General features: G+C 43.1%; 2 protein-coding genes across 2 annotated transcripts; both read right to left on the minus strand.

Moving 5' to 3' along the window:
• Positions 1 to 1,923: 1,923 nt before the first annotated feature.
• Positions 1,924 to 20,228, minus strand: LOC121715339 (RING finger protein 10-like). Its single transcript, XM_042100966.1, has 17 exons — positions 19,695 to 20,228; positions 17,772 to 17,959; positions 16,678 to 16,883; positions 15,870 to 15,960; positions 13,566 to 13,750; positions 11,849 to 11,985; positions 10,672 to 10,829; positions 9,284 to 9,418; positions 6,497 to 6,725; positions 5,906 to 6,039; positions 4,997 to 5,114; positions 4,594 to 4,695; positions 3,839 to 3,979; positions 3,224 to 3,315; positions 2,948 to 3,005; positions 2,542 to 2,709; positions 1,924 to 2,430 (listed from the first exon to the last, which is right to left on the minus strand). The coding sequence occupies exons 1-17, from the start codon at positions 19,849 to 19,851 to the stop codon at positions 2,357 to 2,359; spliced, it is 2,373 nt and encodes a 790-aa protein (XP_041956900.1). The 5' UTR covers positions 19,852 to 20,228; the 3' UTR covers positions 1,924 to 2,356.
• A 663-nt stretch (positions 20,229 to 20,891) lies between these two features.
• Positions 20,892 to 23,805, minus strand: pop5 (POP5 homolog, ribonuclease P/MRP subunit). Its single transcript, XM_042100967.1, has 5 exons — positions 23,716 to 23,805; positions 23,470 to 23,612; positions 22,946 to 23,095; positions 22,703 to 22,786; positions 20,892 to 21,480 (listed from the first exon to the last, which is right to left on the minus strand). Exons 1-5 carry the CDS (start codon positions 23,733 to 23,735, stop codon positions 21,380 to 21,382), a joined length of 498 nt encoding a protein of 165 aa, XP_041956901.1. The 5' UTR covers positions 23,736 to 23,805; the 3' UTR covers positions 20,892 to 21,379.
• Between the last annotated feature and the right edge of the window lie 286 nt (positions 23,806 to 24,091).

Consider the following 24,091-nt stretch of genomic DNA (forward strand, 5'->3'; position numbering starts at 1 on the left):
GTTTCTTCAAACAAAAATATTTTGTATAATTTTCTCTCATCTGTCACGTACACTGAATACATGGCAAGCAGATCAGCAGTCAGCACCTCTATATGAATTCACTCTCTCTAGTTACGAACTGCCACAGAGGTGATAATATGCATCTCAATATTGTTATACATGATACAGTACTGCTCCAATTCCAATTTGACAATACAAAAGGTTTTGCTCTTTTTCAAATATATTAAGCCAAACTAAACTTCTTGCATACTGGAGTGGCAAGTTTAATCAACTTCCTTTTCCATTTCTGCTGTGACGCAAGAGAGGAATGAGGTGTTGCGCCATCTTGTGGACTCTAGAAACAATGTGGTCACAACAACAATGTTGCATGCACCAAAATCTCAAAACCTCATTTTCAGGTAAATACGATGGTATATATGGTACAGATGTACAGAGAACTTTACAGAGACTCTTGCAATTGAGCTCTGGTGCATCCTACTTCTATCAATGGTCCTTGAGATGCTTCTACAACTTGATTGGAGTCCACCTGTGCCTAAATGAATTCATTGGACATTATTAGGAGAGACACGCATCTGTCTATATAAGGTCTCACAGTTGATGGTGTATGTCAGAGTGAAAACCAAGCCATGAGGTCGAGAGAATTGTCTGTAGACCTACGAGACAAAGTGAAGACCGATCTGGGGAAGGATACAGGAACATTTCTGCAGCAAACCACAGACAAATTATTTTTTTCCCCCAATATGTGGTTTCCCTTTTTCCATTTCATGGATACAATCTATATGATACGACATGCTGCTGTATCTTTGATGTATAAATTACTGTAATTTAAAATGATGTTTGCATATGAAACAAGTATATTTATTCATAGAAGATGCTGCATGTAACAAATAAATAAAATCTGCCCAAAGTGGCATTTTACAAAAATACAAGACACCCTTTTGCTGTGTATAATAATCTTTATTCATTCCAACTTTAGGTCAGTTTAATTTTTTTTTCTTTCCTGTTAAGTTGACCTAAAAAAATGAAAGTAAATTTAAAGAACCCTCAAACAAAAATATTTTGTATAATTTTCTCTTGTCTGTCTTTACACACAATACATGGCAAGCAGATCAGCAGTCAGCACCTCTATATGGATTCACTCACACACACAGACACACAATGAGTGAGTGTTGCAGGGTTGGACATGAATTACAGGGACCAAAATGGGCCGTAAAACTGAGACCCTGCTGGTTTCACTTGGGGTAGTTATTTAGATGAAAACATTAATTTAACTCTCCACCATAATCACAATATCTGGGGTGGATTAACAAAACAAACTGAAAATAAACCAATTGCTATATATTTTTACATGTCAACTAAAATCAGATCATCTGATTGGTCCCCCAAGACCATAGCTGATTATAATCTAGAGTTCAGATGGTCAACAGAGGAAATTAAAACACATGGATTTATGTGGTCATGGGGAAAAAAAGGTGCAAATCTTGCCAAGAGGGAAAAAACTGCTATCAAGGTAAAGGTAACGTAAACTTGCTATTAAAAAAAAAACAAAAAAAAAACAATGTTAGCAAAAATCCATTTAGCAGCTCATCCATTATGTTTAACAAAACACTCCTGAACTATCTTGAGACATTTATCGACTCCGACATGTTTTCCTTCAAAATGTCTAGGTCCAAATGGCTGCCATTAACACTGATCTCAAAAAGCACCAGGAAAACGGACAGGAGTTGGCCTTTTCTGAAAGGGTTGGAGGTTTGTGAGGGGTGTGACTGGCTCGGAGTGGGAGGGGGGTCCTAGAAGAAGGTAAATCTACAGCTGGCTGACTGCTACACTTCACCCTACCTACCGAACCACTCCAACAATCAACCCAAAATCCTAATCAAAAACATGACCTCTTGCAGCAAGTGTCGTCTCATGCATTCTTTATTTAAAGTTCCCTATAGTGCAAGCTACTCCTCAAAAAAACAAAAAAAACAATCTGCGACTCTTGACATTGGGCTGGTGCGAGTTAACAATTGTCAATCTGCAATTTAATATCTTCTCTTTGAACCTCAGTTTTTGTTTTCAACAATCGTTTCAGGTTTATTTTAAAACATCTGAACGGTATGGGGGACTGTACATGGGCATGGCCAAGTTAGGGCACTGCAGAAGGGCACTGCAATTTCACAGGGGTTTGCAGCTGCAGGTTACTCTTAACATAAGCAGCTGTAATGAGAACCAATGCTTATTGAGAAAGCAGAGAATAAAAAGGAGATGCTGTCGAGAGGCAAGCGAGATACACAGCTGGGTGAGGGAAACACAAGCCATGAGCAGAGGGAGTGTGAGAGGTGTGTGTGTGTGTGTGTTTGCGAGTCCTCTTCTACTTGGTGTGAACCATAGAGGTGCTGAACAGAAGCTTCTGCTTCTTCTTTTTCTTCTTGCCCCCTTTCTCTTCTAAAACAGAGGGAACATCACAAAGAACACAGAGTTAGCTAGAGCATGTGGGTTTGGGTTTGACCAACATCTAACATGGTAGTCATGTAAAACACACACACACACACACACCTGGTATGGGAGCAGGCTGTGGGGTGGCCGGGGGCCCATTGTCCAGCTGCATCAGCGCCTTCTCAAAGGCCTGGCTGAAGGAGTTCTGGAAGCTGGGCACAGGAACCCGGTCTGAGCCGTCACTCTCCCCATCACTGTCTGCCACCGGGGGGGCCAGCAGCATGTCCACTGATGGAGAAGATAAAACGGTGGTGGTGGTGGTGGGGGGGGGGGGATTACGAAAGGAAAGATGGTAGGAGGAAAGACATTAGACTTCTAAACAGAGTGATTTTGGGATTGACAAACATCTGATGACCACCAATCCCAGCACACACTGAATTTAACAATCTCTCCTTTCTTTGGGGTGAGAATAGTGTGTGTGTGTGTGTGTGTGTGTGTGTGTGGTGTGTGCGTGCGCGCGCCTCACCTTTCTTTGGGGTGATCTTAGGCCCAACATCACCCCTGGCTTTGCCATCTCGGAGCATCTGTAATGCAGAGACAATAGGTCAGATATTCACAGATGCCACAAGGACACAACAGAGAAAAATAATCAATGTGAAGGCTTTAACCAACGTCCTACAGTGAATGTTATGGTCAGGCTTTAAAGAGTGTGTTAGAATATCACTACTATCCAAATAACTCCACATATCAGAAAGGCTGTAGTTCTATGTATAAAACCGTGTGTGTGTGTGTGTGTGTGTACCTGGGCGAAGGACATGCAGTGGGAGTCATCCTCCATACTTCCCACGCTCAGCACAGGACTGTGTCCACCCAGACTGGGGAACATCAGTCCATCTGTAACAGCAGCACCACACCACCAGGGGGTGCACAAGAGGGACAGGGAGTAGGAGGGGTCAAAAAGAGTAATGAAATGACTGCTCATAATGAGAAAGTTGTATCAGAGTGTGTCAGTATACGGAGGTTGTAATATGCATCTCAATATTGTTACACATGATACAAAATTGTTCCAATACCAATTTTACAATACAAAAGGTTTAATCAACTTCCTTTCCGATTTCTGCAGTGACTCAAGAGAGGAATGAGGTGTTGCGCCATCTTGTGGACTTTAAAAACAATGTTGTCACAACAATAATGTTGAGTGCATATGCATTTCATAACTTTATATTTTCAGGTAAATATGATGGTATATATTGTAAGTTTAGATATTGCGTACAGAGAAATAATACAATGAACACTATCAGTCTTTAACAGTAATGTATTTCTGTATCAGGCATCGAGTGCAGACTGAAGAGTATGACTTCTGTGTGTGTGTGTGTGTGTGTGTGTGTGTGTGTGTGTGTGTGTGTGTGTGTGTTACCTGAGGCAGGGCTGCTGCTGAGAGGTGAGGGGGGAGCCAGCAGGAACTCTGGGTGGGCAGGAGGGCTGCCGCCGTTATAGGGGGGAGAACCAAACGCAGGGAACTGCTGCAGGTTCTCCAAGCCAATGTGCACCTCCGGATCTAAAAGCAGAGAACACTGACAGGAATCAATACACAAAGAAACCATAGATAGGGGGCAGCCGTGGCCTACTGGTTAGCGCTTCAGACTTGTAACCGGAAGGTTACCGGTTCGAACCCCGACCAGTAGGCACGGCTGAAGTGCCCTTGAGCAAGGCACCTAACTGCTGTTTGTGCCCTTGAGCAAGGCACCCTCACTGCTCCCTGAGCGCCGCTGTTGTTGCAGGCAGCTCACTGCGCCGGGATTAGTGTGTGCTTCACCTCACTGTGTGTTCACTGTGTGCAGTGTGTTTCACTAGTTCACGGATTGGGATAAATGCAGAGACCAAATTTCCCTCACGGTGAAGCACACACTAATCCCAATGCAGTGAGTGGTTAGGTGCCTTGCTCAAGGGCACTTCAGCCGTTTTTCGGACGTTATGATTTGTATTACTGACAGTCAGCAGGCATGTAAGTGAGTGGGGGAGAAAGTGAATTGCAACAGGAAGTAATGCATCGTTTGTGTTGCAGATGTTGGTGCCATTGCATAAGGCCCATATGAGAAACACTGCTCTGGTTCCTCTATGAGGATTGAAAAAAGCAGGCGTGGGGGGAGGGGGGAGGGTTGAGGCACTTACATTTGCCCTGCTTCCTGTTCTCCTCCATCTCGATGCGCCTCTCTCTTCGCTTCTCATCCCTCGCTTTCTTCTGCCGCAGACGCTTCCTCTTCTCCAGGTCATCTGCAGAGAGGAGGGGAAAGGGGGGGGGGAGGGGAGAGGGGGGGGGAGGAAGAGCAGTGAGTTGGGGCACACAGCAACATGTTTATACAGCTCTGGGACACCATGCTACTGGCATTAGCCTTAGGTTAGTGTGTGGCAGGGCACCAGAGGGACAGATGAAGACAAAATGAGTGGGAGAAGGAAGAGTGTGTGAGTCAGACGGGTGGAGAGAGAGAGAGAGAGAGAGAGAGAGAGAGAGAACTGGTGGTGTGAGGAAGGTGGGAAAGAAAGAGTGGTGTGAGAAAGGTGGAAATGAGCTAACCTGCAAAGCTGTCCAGGGTCTCTTTGGAGAGGACCGGGGGCTGCAATGCCAACTCACAGATGCTGAACTCGCACGTCAGGGGCAGGTGGGCCAGGTACCGATGCCGGCGGCGCACTTCCTACACACACACACGAACAAATGATGAGTGCACAAGTTTTCATGTTTTTTTTTACTTTGTTAGGGTACGTTCAGACTAGGCGTCTTTTTCTGACACAAGAAGTTGTGCAGACCGCTTTTTCAGTTTGAAAAAAAAAAAGAAGCTACCATTGTATTGTTCCAAAAAGCAGCCGGAAGAGTCTTTTTGCGATAGACAAAGTGACTAACGTTACGTGTGGATTCAAAATGTCGCGGAAGAGAAAACTCTGGCTATTGCTTTTGGTATGTTATGGTAAAGTTGTGAAGTCATGTCAAACAATTCCCTGGCTATGCTCAGAAACTAAAACGAGTCTTTCGACCGGTGTCCTGTCACCTTCTCCATTTTTTACTTGCCTGCTTGTGATTGGTCATCTGTAAAAAAAGACAGCATGACGTATGGCGTTTTTCCGTTAGAAGTTGAACATTTCTCAACTTCTGAGCTGCAGAAAAAGACTGTTGCAGTCGCGTTTTAAGAAGCCGACGACTTTTTTGAAAACACAGTCTACTCCATAGGGTTATAATGTAAAACGGACGCCTGCAGCTGAGAAAAAGACGCTTAGTCTGAACGTACCCTTAGTCTGTCCCCCCCCCCCCCCCCAACCACTGCTAAACCGCCATTTTGTGGTGATTCTGGTAACCACGTCCTACGGTCTCCATCATCGTGGCTGTGTGGGTGTGTGTGTACACACGTATGTAGATAACGGTGTGCTTCTGCCTCCATCATAGTGGCCGTGGATAAGTGTGAGTAAGTGGTGTGTGTGTGTGTGAGTTTACCTCGGTGACGGCTTGTCCCTCCACCTCCACCACGGTGGCGGTGATGGCCGGGGGGCTGGCCTCCAGACTGCCGTACTCCCTCAGCAGGCAGCGCACGTTCACCGGGTGCAGGAACATCTGCTGACCATCGTCCGCTACACCAACACACACACAGCATATTCATTATTTCACAAACACACACACACAGCATATTCATTATTTCAAACACACACACACACACACACACACAAATACAGCATATTCATTATTTCACAAATACAACATAAGTATTATTCTCTCTCTCTGAAATACACACACACACCATATTCATTATTCACTTACACATCATACACACACACACACACACACACACACACACACACACACACACACTCACCGTATTCACACTCAAACAAAGACAAATACACAAATAACCTGCATCATATTCTCACACACATGCAAACACAACACAACACACACTCAATATACATGTAATTGTGATTCTCTTGTACAACATTATTGTGGAACAATATTCCACACACACACACACACACACATGCACAGACGCATCTACTAAGAGCACCACTGAGAGGTGAAGTAGAAAAGGCTCACCCTGGTAGAAGTAGTAGTAGGGTCCAGGCTCTGAGGTCTGAGGTCTGCCCATCTCAGTCTGGGAACCAGCAGGTGCCCCCTCCACTGCCTGTGGGGCCTCGGAGTCAGCCTCCTGCTTCAGGGGGGCCTCAGCGGGTCCTTCTGGCACCTCATCAGCCATCTCTACAGGGTCCACGTCTGGCATCTCCTGCACCTCATCGTCGAATGCTGAGGAGTACTGCAGTACAGGCTGGAGAGGAAACAATCAGAGGACTAAGGTTGGAGCCTTTTTTCTGTTTGCCAGACTGAATAAATGTATTCACTGAGGTGATGCATTTATCCAAAATAACAGGCAAGATAGTCATTTCAATGCTGGGATTGGAATCCATAACCAGCTTGTAGCTGCTAACTTTTCTCTATGGGTACATTTTTAAAATTGAATTTTGTTTAATTTAATATTATTTGTAATTTTACTGGACAAATAACACACGAAGTGAAACTAGATGTACCGCATAGCGGTACAAAATATGACCGCCGCTCATTCCTGTACATCCATTCCGCGAAAATAAATCATATTAATGAATATGTCTCCATCTAGACTACTCCATCCCCCGCTCTTAAAACTTTTGTGTATGCTTGTTTGGCATGTGTGTTTGTGGGCCACACACAAAGTAGCTTACTGGCGCTGCAAAGGTGAATAGATTTGTAGCACTTGCCAAAAAATGTGTAGCATTGTTATAAAACCTTTAAAATCTCTAAACAATCACAAGTAGGGCAGTTCATCAGAGTCCATCCATTGCAACTGGACTGATGAAAGGTACACCTGTAGGCTACATTGTATTTGGGAAAAGCAGAAGGTAGCAGCATATCTGTTCCCTGTTCAATTTTCTGTTCCCTGTTCAATTTTAAATATTATTATGTTGTTTTGTATTTATGTGTCGCTTTGGACAAAGGCGTCTGCTAAATCCATAACCATAACCATATTGTATTTATTTATTTATTTATTATTAAACAAAACAATCCCTGTCAGTTCCATGCAGTTTTCAACAGCTATCAAGGAGAGAGGTCATGTCATGGATTTTTGTGAATGTTTCTTCTACATATGCATAAGTTTAGTCATCTAGTTCATATGATATTCAGCTTTATTGTCAATGCACAAATTAAATACCAGTAGTCTAAAACAAAATGCCGTTTTACCCAGTGGTGCAAATAACTGACATTTCCAAAAGGGCCTTCATGAAATGCGTTGCTAGACTGTTCATACACATTTTAACAGGCCAAGTTGAAGAGCTACTGTCCGTTATTGTTTGTGCAAATAATATGCTGATTTATGTTCCCTTGCATTTTGCAACTATGAGGTCCATGGCTAGTCTGGCTTTCGCCAGACCAAGCTCAATCTTTTAAGAAATCGAAAAGGAATCGCCGGCAGATCAGGCTGAGTTCACCCAGCCTAGTCCATGGTAGGCGCCCAATAGAAATATTGTTTAATTTTGCGATTGAGATATCCACGCACTGGCGCCCCCCCTGCGACGTGTTTGCCCCCGGTTTCAGAGCTATTCTAAATGCAAAAATACATAGAGGGAGTTATGACAAAACCGTGACTTAAACTATAAGCTATATAAGGTAGGCCCTATGCTAGGCCTATTACACAACATAAATTGTCACTAGGCTATGCTGGCGACCCAAATAAAATCTCCTTTAGGAACCAATGGCTTACAGTATCAAGCGGACTTAAGCTGCCACCTCTTGGCGAAAAGTTAATAGTTTTGCATATCAGTAGTAATACATTTCACGCAGCTGTGTGAATCACGGAAAGCGGCACTTCTAAATGGAACCCAACCTGTACAGTAGCTCAAGGTCTGTGGCTAAAGCAGCCATACTGAAAGCGTTATCATTGTTTGGATACTTCACACACACGTTATTTTTAATAGCGTTATTTTTAATAGCGCATAGACTACTACTACCAAGCTGGAATCAAAGCACATCGACACGTGCAACAAATATGTGTAGGTACAGCCCTGCCCTGGACACATCTCTCAACGTGCGCTCTAAAACATTTGGTTTAAATGGAGATGTAGATCACAGGTGCGTTAATAAATCTACATTGTGGCGAGTTGACACAAACACGAATTTATGTAATTTCAGTCCTAGTTACTTTACTTTGAGCCATGCTCTTCCTTACTTGAATCACCTTTGAAAATAGAGGATTGAAGTAGCCTATATGGGTGTTTGGGAATGAACGTTGACTCCGATGCTTTTTGAGACTTTGAGCTAAATGTCCCAGCCCGGTGTTTAGGATGCATCATAGACAGGTTATCTTTCAGGTAGCCTATATTTTCCAATAGAAAACCACCACGTAGCGAACGTGTTGTGGCTAACTCACTTAGCTCCTGTTAGTAGCCTAGGTTATGGTCATAAGCAAGCGGGGGGAGTGGCCCCCGGGGACCAAACAAATTTTTTCCGTAAAAGTCTAGTGGGGCTACATACCCACCAAATGTCATGTGCCCCGGCAGTTCGGTGTCCCGGGTATCGTTGACCAAAAATTCAGGAAGTAAATGACCGGGGGGGGGGGGGGCTTTGACAATCCCTATATGACCGCTTCGCTAGCAGCGGTCATAATAATCCTTTACTGGCATAAACCATTAAGTGCTGGCAGTTCGAGTTCACATGTCAGTTTAAGTCTTCAATCAGCTGGCCAGCAACTCAGCAAGGTGTGGGAATTTCACTTTAATAGACATGAGAGTTCTCATCATGCAGTAACATTCTGAAAACACCCCTCATCAAATAGAGCAGTCCTCTGTGACCCACCTTGGAGCTGGGGTTGGAAACTACCACAGTGACCTCAGGAGAGGGGGGGTCGGACAGGGACAGCTTCCGCAGGTCCAGTCCTTCTGCACCAGCCCCATCCTGGGAGGTCCGCTTCAGCAGAGACTCCTCACGCTCCTAAAGAAAGAAAGAAAGAAAGAAAGAAAGAAAGAAAGAAAGAAAGAAAGAAAGAAAGAAGAGAGACATTAAACACCAGGATAAAAAGGGCTCAACTTTAACTGGTGCGATTGAGAGAAAGCGTGCATTTGTGGCTGTGTGTGGTGGAGAAACCGTGTGTGTGTGTATGTGTGTACACACGTGTGTGTATTTGTGGCTGTAGTGGCAAAACAATGTATGTGTGTGTGTGGTATTGCGTACCTGCAGCTGGTGCAGGGTGCTCTGGATGAAGCAGTCCTGTGTGTGTGTGTGTGTTTTAGGGGTGGGCGATATATATTGTCTGCGATAATATTTCGATTGTTGTTTTAACAATGTGCAAATTGACATTATGGAGTATTTAAATTACTTATCACACATTGAAGACTCATACATTCCCAGGAGGTGTGGGAGAAGCCCCTGGCTGCAACAGAGCAAGTGTCACGTGATTACTAGTGGGTCACAACGTTGTCACATGCACACCTAATGTTTATTTTGTGCTGCGAGAGTAGCCTACTTGGGATTTTATGCGGCTACTTCTGTTCAAGTAGCATTGATGAGTCACATTTTTTCCTACATGGTATTATATGGAGAGAAAACATTAGCCTTTGAGTATTTTAATAGTCAGTTGTAAACAAAGAACTATTCTCATGTAACTCTTTTGTAAATGGATTGAAATTCGCTCTAAATATCTATGTTTACCGATTAGGCTAACCGTTAGCATCTCTATGGGATTTCTCATGTACATTAGCCATAAGCTAACGCATTAGTTTCTATTCTGTAACTTGGAATGCTAGCCTACATGATTGCTCTTAAACAAAACATCGAAGGAAATGACTGAGATGTACTCTGTTGGTCTGCTTAGTTTTACAGTGAATCCTATGTAAAGGTTTGAAAGGAACTTCAGCTTCAGACTTTCTCTTTGGAAACTGTTAGGCCTATTCATCTTCTCTAATGTAGCTGGCTAGACCATGTCATTGCCACACACACAAGTGGGGGCAGAATTGGAAATGTGTCAGAGTGACAATGCATTGGTTGATTTGGTTAAAACGTCAAAATATCAAATATTATTTTTTGTCCATATCGCCCACCCCTAGGGTGTGTGTGGTATTGCGTACCTGCAGCTGGTGCAGGGCGCTCTGGATGAAGCAGTCCTGTGTATGTGTGGTATTGCGTACCTGCAGCTGGTGCAGGGCGCTCTGGATGAAGCAGTCCTGTGTATGTGTGGTATTGCGTACCTGCAGCTGGTGCAGGGCGCTCTGGATGAAGCAGTCCTGTGGGTCGTTCTCCTCCAGGCACAGCTGGGTCCTCAGCGCCTCCTTCTCTTCCTGCAGCAGCCCCAGCACCTGCTCCTCAGAGGCCAGCAGCAGCTTCGAGTACGCCCCCAGATGCCCATCTGCTCGCGTACACACACACACACACACACTCGCTCTTTACCCCCATGCAGTCAGGCTGTTCAATGGACAGTCTACCCCCCCCACTCCCCATCAGACATCCCTCTGTGACATAATGTCCCTGTCCATACACCCCCAATACCTGTGACCTGGACTTTGCATTGCTGCAACAACACTCCAACAACCTTACCTCTATTAGATTTATTAATTATTGCACCAAGCACTTTACTGGACATGGCACTTTATGGGGTTTTCTAGGGGGTATTTATGGGAGCTAAATTAGGTACAAAGTAATGGGTAATTCATGGGGATGTAAATTGATAAGGCAAATGGGTGAACAACTTCAAACTATATGCCTGTCTGTTTTTTCTCTAACAACATTTCGTTGTTATCCTGTAACAATGACAAATAAAAACTGAACTGAACACACTCAGAAGAGTTTCTTGGACTTCTTAGCACATAGTTACTAGTAAAACTGCTGAGGTGAATGGCAGAAAATTCTCCTTATGATGTGTGCCGAGATGTACTCAGTATAAGTATATATACTCTTTTGATCCCGTGAGGGAAATTTGGTCTCTGCATTTATCCCAATCCGTGAATTAGTGAAACACACAACAACAGCGGCGCTCGGGGAGCAGTGATGGGTTAGGTGCCTAAGGGCACTTCAGCCGTGCCTACTGGTCGGGGTTTGAACCGGCAACCCTCCGGTTACAGGTCCAAAGCGCTAACCAGTAGGCCACGGCTGCCTCAAATTGCTCTTAAAGGAAACATTTTTTGCAAATTTTGCAATTAGTCTTTAATCAAGCTATCTTTTTAGCATGCTCCTGCAGAACCCTTCACTCACTTCAGGTAGAACTTACAGGTTTAATATTTCAGAGATCCTTCAACATGTCCAAGATTCTCTCTCTATCTGTTACACATTCACCCAAAAATGTGGTCTACACACGTTTAGTCTTTTTGGGCAAATAGAGCAGGTCCTTCTCCTTGACTAACCAACTCTCTCTTGCCCTCACACACACACCTCCAAAGCGGATGGGCTCCTCCACCTTAACCCACTGAGAGCTGGGCAGTGCGATCAGCGAGCCCTTCTCCCTCCTCATCAGCCGCATGGTGATCTGGTCGCCCACCACGTACTGACGGGTCTCCATGGCAACCACACTGCAGCAGGTAGGCAGGAGGTGGGGGGGGGGGGGGGGGGGGGGGATAACACATAACAATTAACATTATTAACTATTTGCTTTGGGATTCAAATTCTCATAGGGTAACCCCATCAGTGCAATACTGGATAATGCTGCTGCAGCTGCTATTGCATATTTACCTAGCATACATGCAGAAGGTGCCTTTCCAGTCTCAACAATAAATGTAAATATAAGAAACAGAATCACTGAAAATAAGGTAGAGAATGTTGGGACAAAAGGGTTTAAAAAAAACAATCAACAGCAGCATGACAGTGCCACGTATAGACCCTTTCAACTGCATAAACAAACATGTGTGTTCCTAAGGCATTTCCGTTGGCACAGAACAGTGCTTAAAGGGAAACTTTGCAGGATTTCCCCCTCTGCTGGAGAAATTGCACATTATGCCATTTCAAACTGTGGGAAAAGGTAACGATAAAGCACATGGATGTGTTTACAAGCTAGCAAACGGTTAGCATAAGTTTGGCAGAACTGTGTGGATGTTACAAGGTAAGAAACACGATTTAAAATGAGTTTCTTGTTTCTCACTTCTCTTTCCGGGACGGTACTCTCAATGTTGCAAGGTTGGTTTTCCGCCTGGGGACGCTAGGTGCAGCGGGGAAAGTCACCATTTTCACCGGACAGGTCATTTAACCATCCAAATGATTTCTAAGTTCTAAGTTGCCAAGTTCCCCTTTAAAAAGTTTTTAAAGTTGACATTTTCTAAAGCATTATGCTAAAGTCCGAGTTGTATCTGCGTTGCTTTTGAACATTTCAACCGGAGATCCTCTGGGAACAGATTAGCCGGATTCAGACCGTCGAGCCAGGCCAGGCTAAGGTAATTTGAGGGGCCACCTGGTGATAGTAGCCCAGGCTACAAGCCTCATAAACCTGACACGTTTGTGTTCAGACTGTCAGGCCATTAGCCTCTCCGCATTACACCTCGACACACCCTCGCTTGTGAAAACGTCACCAATACCACCCATTTTCAAACAGGATAAGCAGAAATTTGCGTATCTCTTTCCTATACTGGGGTGCGATTCCCAAAACCATAGTTGCTAACTCAGGAATAATTTAGTGGGACGCTTGTCTACGTTAATGAACTCATAAGTTCATTTTTAATTTTAGCCGACTGTGCTACTTGCGACCTCTGGACAGAGTTAGCCTACTGACAGGCAAACATCTTTAATACGGACGTAACCGCCATCTCTAAACTCGGTGTACTAGCAAATACTGCTGTGCTTTTGTGCTTTCATAGCCATTCCATTCTATCATGTTTCTCGACTTCACACACAACGTGTTGACCCCGCCTTCACCTTGACACCACCCCTAGCCCGGCTCTAGCACCAAGTGGCCCAACGTTTAGGATGGGCCAGAAATCAGGGGCCAGTAGCACCAATATAGCCCCCAAGTGGCATCAGTTAGCACCCGCACCTGAAGGTGTGAAAGCAATTAGCCCCGGCGCGGCCTGGCCTAGCTCGCTTTGGCTCGACGGTCTGAAGCCGGCTATTGAAATGGCCCGAAGGCCTGACAACATGCCAATGTGAGAGGGGGGGTACAGACCTCTTGAGATCGGGTCCGTTCACGGCCTCGTAGCAGATGGGGCACTTGGACCAGTCCTTGTCGCTGAGGGAGAGGTAGTGCAGCATGCACGGCCAGCAGAAGATGTGGCCACAGCGCGTGATCTGCGCCGCCACCGGAGGGTACAGGCAGATGGGGCAGGAGGGCACCTCGTGGCTGTAGATCCTCTGCAGGGGGGAGAGAGAGACAAACACTAGCATGTTAAGGCTGCAAGTCCTTCACAGAAAGGAGAACTGCTCAGAGAAATGTGTGCGAGAGACAGAATCAGAGAGAGAAAGAGAGTGGGTGAATGTACATTAGTGTGTGTGTGTGTGTGCAAAAAAGGGTTACAAGGAGAACCCCAGGTAATTTAGCCCTTTCAGCCGTTGTGTCTCCAGGACCTGCTGATGCAGCCTTTGCTCCACGATCACGACGCTAATTAGATTAACTATAATGGCAAGGCTGCTGCAGCATACTAGTGCCATACTGATACACTACACAGTTATTAAATGCTTTATTATTTTGCATACGCGTTCAGTAACAGCAATCTAAACATTCTTACTACCAAGTACCTAAATTATCCACCTTGGAGACCAAAAATATCTGTGTTGCAACATTTTTGCAACAGATCGCCTATTCTTACTTTTTGCCTCAATACCTTCAAATGGAGTGAATTGGAGTCAATAGACATTAGGGCTGCACAATTATCGCAATACCAACGCATTGCGATAATTGTGCCAACGCACAATTACCTAAGCAGAACCTCAACAGCTACCTACAAGAACCAACTTGAATGCCACAGTTTTTTTTACAAATTAGCGCAGTGTGGTTATGATGCTAACCAAATTTAAGCACAATTTAGTACAACCTGGAAAATCATCGTGTGGTGGTCAATGTTGATAATGTGGTGGGCTGCCACATAAGTCAATGTATGGGAAACACTGGGGTCATTTTAAAATTGCTAGATAAATTAATAACAAAACGCTGATTAGGGACAGCCTATTTTTCAGCCTATTAGTTTGTTCATTCAGTGTACCTCAACTCAACAAGCTAAATATATAAATCCTGCAGCAGAGACACAGATCAAGGTGTGAAACCCCCGAAAACTACCCTCGACTTCCTGCATTGGAGACGGCGGCTGTGTGCGTGTGTTAGCAATCATAGGCCGTCTGCATGTTTGGAGAAGGTGATATATCTACCCTTAACTTATTTATTTATCGATGGATTGATTGATGTGGTTGTTTGTATTGTACCCTTAACTTATTTATTGATAGATAGAGATAGATAGATAGATAGATAGAGAGATATACTTTATTGATCCCTAGGGGAATTTCAAGATTTATTGATGCGGTTGTTTGTATTGTCAGGTATAACATAACAGGATCTTCGTGAATACTGGAATGCTGTGTTGGTATAAGCAGTATTGGTCAATACAAATAAAATAATTAGTGTGTGTGAGTGTGCATTTGTGTGCGTGTGTATGTGTCAAAGTATCTCTCGAACAGTCTAAAAAAAATTTAGAAAATTCTGACAGTCAGGGTGAAGATGGAACCAGAAGTCAGGTGGCAGAGAAAGAGAAAGTTGGAGAAAGAGACAAAACAAAACAAATCTGAGAGAGAAGAAGAAAGAAAGAGAGAAAGAAAGAAAGAAAGAGAGAGAAAGAAAGAAAGAAAGAAAGAAAGAGAGAAAGAAAGAAAGAAAGAAAGAAAGAAAGAAAGAAAGAAAGAAAGAAAGAAAGAAAGAAAGAAAGAAAGAAAGAAAGAAAGAAAAAAAGAAAAAGAAAGAAAAAAAGAAAAAGAAAGAAAGAAAGAAAGAAAGAAAAAAAGAAAGAAAGAAAAAAAGAAAAAGAAAGAAAGAAAGAAAGAAAGAAAGAAAAAAAGAAAGAAAGAAAGAAAGAAAAAAAGAAAGAAAGAAAGAAAGAAAGAAAGAGAAAGAAAGAAAGAGAAAGAAAGAAAGAGAAAGAAATAAAGAAAGAGAAAGAAAGAAAGAGAAAGAAAGAAAGAAAGAGAAAGAAAGAGAAAGAAAGAAAGAAAGAAAGAAAGAGAAAGAAAGAAAGAAAGAAAGAAAGAAAGAAAGAGAAAAAGAAAGAAAGAAAGAAAGAGAAAAAGAAAGAAAGAAAGAGAAAAAGAAAGAAAGAAAGAAAAATAGAAAGAAAGAAAGAAAAATAAAGAAAGAAAGAGAAAAAGAAAGAAAGAAAGAAAGAGAAAAAGAAAGAAAGAAAGAAAGAAAGAAAGAAAGAAAGAAAGAAAGAGAAAAAGAAAGAAAGAAAGAAAGAAAGAAAGATGCAAGTATATCCACTGCACTCACCACTTGCTGCACACAGTCCCAGTTGACCAGAGAGTCTGGGTCAGTGAAGTGGGCCTTGTAGTCCTGGTCATCAATCACCACAAACTGGCAACTGCAGTTGAGAAAATGAGGCAATTCAGACACTTCACATCACAGCCATAAGCCCAACTGCAAAGATATGACATGTAGCACTGCATATTATGTGGCACTCCAAACATGAAAGGGCCAAAGAGTGAGAAGATTTCTACATTACAGTGCTTCAAGACCAACCTAAACATAAATATACTGCTCAAAAAAATTACGGGAACACTTCAATCATACACTGGATCGGTACTCTGACACTCTTTGGTTCTGAGCACAAGTAAAACTTCTGAGGCGAGTGTTTTATTTTGCAAGAACTGTCAGACATTCTGTGAATGTAGTTTGAGAATGGAGAAAAGGGTGGAAGGTTTCAAAAAATGTGTTTTAACAATTGTGGAAAACTGTAAGTGTTCCCTTAATTTTTTTGAGCAGTATAGTTAAATGCACTGGCAAAATGCACTGAAATTCCATCAGAATAAATACATGCAATGCTACACACCACAACTGACCAGGTTATGAAAGACTAAATCAAGCATCCAATATAAGCATTCTCTTAAGTCATTTTAGGACAAACATCAATTAAAAGCAACAACATGTACATACAATAAACAAAATCTCTAGTCTCTCTGTCTCCGTCTAATCAGTAAGATTGAAAGCAGTCTTTGTAGCCCAGCACTGAGGGACCTGGGACCTAGATCCCCACAGCCACATAGTTCTGCGCTGCTGCTGCTGCTGCTGCAGCACTCACTTGGCCTGCAGGAAGAGCTCCTTGTTGAAGGGCTTGTGCTTGTGGCCCCACTTGTTGCGGCGTCCCCAGCAGGTGTGGCCGTCACCGCTGCCGTTGCCGTGGCCACCTCGCGGCTCAAACGTGAAGTTGAGCAGGTGGTTCAGGCTTATCTTCTTGGGTCCAGTGAATTGAGCCGGGCTGAACTCCGCCCGGCGGCTTTCTGCTACCTGTTGGGGAGGGAAGCGAGGTCAGTGGTATGTAGGTCACGGTAAGGGACAGCATTTCATAGGCCTTTGTACAAAGTATACACTTCATCAGTACTTTACAAACATCCATCATAGACCTCTGAAGTTCACCTACAAAAAAGAACCAAAGATGCCATCTTTGCCCATATAAGGAGATCCGGGTGTTAATTGACACCAACAACCTATGGGAAGTTGCATTGCAAGTTAGCTCTGGGGTAGCAAAAATCTAAGTTTGCCGTCTTAACGTACTGAAGATCACAGGAGCCACTCGAAGGCAGAGGACAAAAGTGTGTTGAGCAAAACGTCTGCATTTTAGACCTCTTCGTCCCTGTGATAGTTTAACAGGTGCAATACTGCAAAACCCCCATGTTATTTTCCCATAGGAAAATTCGCTAGATAGCGGATCTCAAAGATGACAACTTTTTTTGTAGGCAAATTCAGACGTTGGTTTGGTTTGGTTTGGATGACTTTGTGATCGTGGTGTGCAAATCCACCTGAGATATCTGATGCAAATTTTCTATTTTTTTTTTGGAACTTTGATTAAAACAAGGGATCATTAAACTCCCACTCCCCTAGATGCCACATTGATATCAATGCACAGATGGCAAAACAGTTGTCAACATGCACTATATTCAGATGTCCTGTATATGAAGAGTTCAGATGCAAACGCTTCTAAACGTCACCTCCGTCAAAAATGAGATAACAATGGTGAGTGAATGGTGTCCACACATAGTATACGGTAAATCACATAATTTAGCTTCGGAACCCGCTAAATGTCACTCTTCCTGGTCTGAAATATCGATTTGTAGGCAAAAAAAAAAAAATGCTAATTTAAAAGAAACAATAAAATATTGCATGGAGAAAGCTCACCTCTTCTCTTCTCCCACCACCCATGAGCCCATACTGTCGGCCACCCCCTCCCCTTTGGGGGGGTCTCTTGTCGAAATTCTTGCTTTTCTGTGGATTGGTGCGACGGGGGCCTGGGCAGCCCTCTGCCTTGGGGAAAGCAGGCTCTCGCTTACGGTTGTAGCGCTTGGAGCCTCCATTATTCTTGCCATCTGAAAAAACGATCCAGAAAAACAATAGTCAGACACTTTAAACAGCCCCAATATGAGCATTTGGTTTATTATGAAAACGACACATGCGGCCTGGTTTATTATTGCACTCTTCTAAGAATGTAAACAGTGCAGAGCATTTTGGAAAACATCCAACACAAAACATAAAAGAATTAAGACATTCCTTGAAACACACATTAAACAAATAATCCTTAAAGACATGTTAAAATATTTTGACAATATTGGCCAGTTTTGAATCAAATGCAACATAGTAGTAATTACAAAATAACAAATTCAAATTAATCACTATTTAGGTTTGCCCCCCCCCCCCCCCCTTTTTTAACAACACACTGGCAACTCGCAAGATTACCACGTTTAACCCACATCATGTGGGTAACATTGATAAACAGACACTAGTAATGAAGTGCTCTGCCATGCGCTTTTGAACCAGCACAGCACTGACCCAAGGCTCATGTGATCAACCTCTCAGATGCAATTAGGCCCCAAGTACACACTTATCAGCATACCACAGGGTCACACCTCTTCTGCGCTCACCCTCAAACACACCCACTCACACACACACACAAACTCTCTATGATAAACAAAGGGTACAAGATGATGGACTACTTTTAATTTATGGGTTTGTATTTAAAAACAACATCAGCCTGACTTACCTTACAGCTGAGAGCCCATTCCAAATCATACATAAACAATTGTTGTGGTCTGTACAATTATGCGACAACAAAAAAAGGCTAACTTAATTATCATAATGTAAAGGTGTATGGAGATTGTCATCTAGGTAAGAGCCTGCTATGTACTACTATTCTGGCAAACATAATCCCCTCACTGTTCCCAACCTGGCTAGGCTAACGTTACCTTTCTTTAGCGTGTCTGATCAAAGTCCTGACTACAAGGCCCATCCCATGCACGTTGCTTTAGAAGGCCAAGTGGGGTCTTTGTGGTGCCGATAACTTAACATTATCCCCAAATTAAGTCTGCTACTGTGTCTATTTGTGGCTCATTAAATGCTACCGTTTTTTGATTCATTAGCACGCAGTCACTGGGACGGTATTAACAAAAAAAAACTAAGCACAGCTGTCACGAGAGATCAGAGCACGCTGATGAAACTGCTTTGCACCAACTTTGGTAGCACTACCTGGCATTACCAACTCCGATACATCAAATGACACTTTCCACTGATATGAAATTCACGTACATACATTCACATACATTTGTCCTGTTATACTAACTATTAATTAGTTAGTATAAACTAACAAGTTATACTAACTATTAATGCAGAAGACCCGACTTTCGCTTACCAGCTGGAAACTTCAACGTTAGCCTAACCTTACCAAGTGAACCAGTTAGTTAGCTACCTAGCTAACGTTAGCCAAATTAGCAGCATAAATTGACAGGGGGAAATCATTTGAAACAATTATGATAGCCAACAACAATGACCAGATGCAATTTAAGCCAGTAAGAAACCACGTCAATTTGGGTACCAATCTACAACACGTTATTTTATGATCTGTGTCTGTTAGATAGATGGCTAACGCTAGCTTTCTACCTACGTCATACCGATTAGACAAACAAAACCATGCGAGTCAGTGGGCCCTCTCCATGTTTGTGCTATATTAAATATGCATTACCACTTAGCTAGCTTGCAACAAACATGTCAACGTCCATCCAGACAGAATAACGTTAGCACTGTCAGTAAGGTTGGAAAATAAGTAATCACCTGTTTTAGGTTTAGAATCTCCAGGAGCTGGGCCTGTAGAACTCGAGCGGGGCGGGACCTTGTTGTTGCCGTTGCAGTTCGGATTTTTCTCCATGGTGTTCTTCAGAGAGGATTTGAGGCCGAGCTCCGGGGAGAGAGCGTCCGAGCTCTCTAGCATTAAATGGGACAAAAGGAGAGGTGAGCGGGTTATTACAAGTGCGGGTCAGGCGACGAAGGCCCTGGATCATTTCTGTCAGACACGGAGACTCCATTACGGCGACATCTTGACAGCAAAACAACAGAGAAAAAAGAGACACAGTTCAGGCGTCTCAGTAAAGAAAGCTTATTCAGTAAGAGAACGAGTGCTCAAAAAAGTGGGGCCCGGACCCCGGGAATTGCAGCTTTTTCCTTGATGTGGGAAAAGCTGAGCCTCTTAAAGGCGATAGCCGCTTCCCAAGCGTGGAAAACGGGCAAATATGTGGGTTTCTCCCCAAATTCTGCGCACAAGAACGAACTCAGACTTATGGCGACGGGTCGCCAAACAGGAACAGGAATGACCCGGATGACGGGTATTTATAGATTCTGTCCAACGCAGTGTCTTATGGGAAATGTGGTATTGATAGCGAAACACTGACCTAAAAACAAGCTTATTTTGGTCTCTCATCACCATCCAGCAGTTTAAAAGCGGTACATGCATGCAGTGATACATAGATTTACACAATTGTACCATTACGCAATTGTCTACGTTCTATTAACCTAAATATAACGCCTTTGTGCTGGCTCGACACTAATGTAGAATAATTAAAGACAGATCTAGGCAGTGTGTGAGAGCTTGTGGCTGCACATTTATCCCAAAAATAGCACAGTGTAATGGTCAGCAACTTTTGCTTCAGAGTCAGACCCAATGCATTTGTGAAAATCAAGTGAACGTAGAAAGACAGATACATCTCATCTTCTCTCATTCTATTTTTTACAGTCTATGATCTCATTATATGGTGAACACAACTAGTTCACAAAAAAAAAAAAAAATATGTTGACTAATCATTAGACATGTGATGGTTTTACTTTTGATCAACTAAACCTAACAAGGCAATTTTTGTAGGTGATTTATGTTTCCATAAAATGAACATTCACAGATTTTCTTGTTTGACAGCTTTGGCAGCATTACCTGTATTTGTAGGCCTACTTGTACTTTGCACAATAACAATAAAGTTTGTATAAAGTGACAATGTCAAATTTTATTTGAACACTGCAAATATACACCATCTCACTCACCTACCATTGTGTACTACAATTTACCCAATCATTAAGTTTAATCATCAAATGAAATGGATATACAAATGAAAATCGGCATTACTCAAGTGAGCTTGACTCTCTACTCGACTTGGTCACTTGCAATTAAAAATTCACTTGATCACATAAGAGAAGTTATACTTATCCATGAATGAACACATGAAAATTGGAGCTTGCATACTCCAACAGAGTAAACTGCAATTCAAATTCCCACTGAACAAAAATCAGTGAAATTCACTCCCTACAATCTTACAGTCGGCACACCCATCCTCTGAAACTTCAGGATGTCAGGATGGCCAACCCACTCCACTGTGGCACGGGGGGGGGGGGGGGGGGGGATGATTCAGGGACGTCAACGCGGTCAACATCCCTCTTCAGGTTCCAGCACTCCGCAGCATCCCCATCATATGTGGTCACTCATCGTCCCACTCCTCCTCTGCCTCTTCCTCTTCAACGTCTTGCTCTTTCTCAAGAGAGCAGCTCAACACCGCCCTCCGCACTTCCCCTCTCTCAGCTGTGAGTGGAAAAAGGATGGGGGGGGGGGGGGGGGGGAGTGTCATGTCGAGCAGGGACTGCGTAATATACTTTGATTAAGTGGGGCGGTGGTAGTGTAGTAGTTAAGGAGCTGGGTTAGCGTGCAGTAGCCTGAAAGTTGTTGGTTCAATACCCAGCTTCCACCGTTGTGCCCTTGAGCAAGGCACTTAACCCCAAGTTGCTCCGGGGACAATGTAATTGTAATATAGCTAAGTCACTTTGGTCAAAAAGTGTATGCTAAATGTAATGTAATGCAAGTGTGTATCCTAATCTGGCAGAGTTTGACAACCCTTCCTCAAGCATAGAGAATTTAGCCCTATATGTGGTGATTTGACATGTGTATATCCACAACTAATCAAAAAGCATTGTGAAGGCGGAGCTCAAATATGGATACAAAAACAAAACATCCAATCGTATAAGCTGTGTACATTTATATTTATTCATTTAGAAGACGCTTTTATACAAAGCGACTTACATTATGTCAATTATATTACAAGAGCCACAGCAACTCAGGATTAAGTGACTTGCTCAAGGGGCACTATGGTGGAAGCCAAAAATTTAACCCACAGCTTTTCTGGCTACTGCTTGCTAGCCCAGCTTCATAACTTCTTAAGCTTCTTGGGGCAGCCGTGGCCTACTGGTTAGCGCTTCGGACTTGTAACCGGAGGGTTGCCGGTTCGAACCCCGACCAGTAGTGCCCTTGAGCAATCCCTCACTGCTCCCCGAGCGCCGCTGTTGTTGCAGGCAGGTCACTGCGCCGGGATTAGTGTGTGCTTCACCTCATTGTGTTCACTGTGTGCTGAGTGTGTTTCACTAATTCACGGATTGGGATAAATGCAGAGACCAAATTTCCCTCATGGGATCAAAAGAGTATATATACTTATATACTTATATATAACCACTATGCTACCAACGCTACTGTGTAAGTGAGAGTGGATCTAGGGAAGACTTTGGCAAAACAATCTCAAATTTCAATCCTTCAAATCATGTGTGCTTTTGGCTCAAAGTTTCCAAATCATGTCTGGTCCCCTGAGGCTAGTCTTTCCAGACACCAAACTTAGGTGGTGAGCATTTTGGCACATAATGGCTGCCATGCATCACCCAGATTGGTGGTGGTTAGTGAGGTTTCCCCCTTCACTGGGAAGCTTTGTGGGCGCTTTGAAAAGTGCTATATAAATGCTAGTTGTTACTGTTGTTGTTACCTTCAGTATTACAGTGAGGTAGCATCCTATGGAGCTGTTGAGTGCTATACTTCACCAGAAACTTCTGGCATGTCCGGATTGTACCTGGAAAAACAGAAGGCAAACAAATAGGTGGATCATCAAACCACTAACTAAGTCTCAGTCTTGTCTGAAATTTTCAGCACAAACTCAAGCCTAAATCTTTGATTATTATAAATTCTGAAGTTCGTGCACAATGGCGGGTTCTTGCCAGCAGGGCCTCACCTCCGACATGCAAACAGTTGATGGAACATGGCACTTTCTGTCCTCGGTTTTCCAGACAGCTAATGAAAGGCAACGCCGACCACAGGATCCGATAGTGGCTCTTTCTACAGCGTATTAGGATAACGCCTGTGTGAGCATTCACGTACTTCACTACAGCCATGCATGGGAAAAGAGACGGGGAAATAAGAAACTATCTATGAAAGGCTTTTGCAAAGCTGAAGGCATCAGCATAATTTTCAGATCATTACAATTAACCAACTAAGGTCAATCCATGAATCCATTTGGTCAGTTATAGATCATTTGAGCGACTGTGGTCATAACACGGAATAAGCAATACAAGTGGAAATATGTATTTACAAATCGCAATCGACCAATCCAGGCCAATCAAAACACACACACACACACACACACACACACACACACACACACACACACACACACACACACACACACACACACACAAGCGTGCAGAGACTGCAAGCTAGCTAGCTATGCACTGTACAGGGGCAAATGCCACTGAGCACCTGCGAAGCTCAGAATGAGCAATGCCGAACCGTAGTCTCCGTGTGCCCGAGCGACAGCAGCTTTCACAGCTTGATAAATTGACCTCTCCTCCAGTAGCAACAAGCTGCTTCGGTCCTCCACACAGACTTCACAGAGCAGATACCTGTAATTAGGTTAACGTTACGTCTTATAATGCACGACATGCATGTAAGTGATAATATTTAAATAATAGCCTATCGCTTATCAAGTTCAACAAACAATCTTACCTTGATTTAAATCTCACCATTCTGGACACATGTGGACAACAGTCGACCGGCTACAACTGTGTCGCAGAGCAACTACGTATCGACTTCCTGCTTCTCTGTGAACCAATGGGATAACAGTAAAATAATACCGGTGAATTATGTTGTTTTTTTTAATTTTTTTTTTTTTTATTTCATACTGTGAACATTTAATTAACTTAACAGTGAACAGGAAATCTGACAGACTTTTAAACTGTGATTTTTAAACAAAATCTTTATCACAAATCAAACAATTCACTGTATGCAACTTGCCAACTGGGGTGCCTGTTGGAGTGTATTATATGTGGAATATGGGGTATATTTTATATGATCTAATTGAACAGTATTAATTGAAATATAA

This window comes from Alosa sapidissima, chromosome 8 (assembly GCF_018492685.1).
Source record: "Alosa sapidissima isolate fAloSap1 chromosome 8, fAloSap1.pri, whole genome shotgun sequence".
NCBI classification, from domain to species: Eukaryota; Metazoa; Chordata; class Actinopteri; order Clupeiformes; family Clupeidae; genus Alosa; species Alosa sapidissima.

Bases quoted from the DNA above. Each gene is read 5' to 3' on its own strand.
- LOC121715339 (XM_042100966.1), bottom strand. From the start codon at position 19,851: ATGCTAGAGAGCTCGGACGCTCTCTCCCCGGAGCTCGGCCTCAAATCC. The intron at 3,316-3,838 runs GTAACACACACA...CTGCTGTTACAG, and splicing joins CAGCAGCAGCCCTGCCTCAG to ATGGACTGATGTTCCCCAGT. The intron at 2,431-2,541 runs GTGTGTGTGTGT...CCTCTGTTTTAG, and splicing joins ACAGCCTGCTCCCATACCAG to AAGAGAAAGGGGGCAAGAAG.
- pop5 (XM_042100967.1), bottom strand. From the start codon at position 23,735: ATGGTGAGATTTAAATCAAG. The intron at 23,613-23,715 runs GTAAGATTGTTT...ACCTAATTACAG, and splicing joins ATGGTGAGATTTAAATCAAG to GTATCTGCTCTGTGAAGTCT. The intron at 23,096-23,469 runs GTGCTCAGTGGC...GCATGGCTGTAG, and splicing joins GCTCATTCTGAGCTTCGCAG to TGAAGTACGTGAATGCTCAC.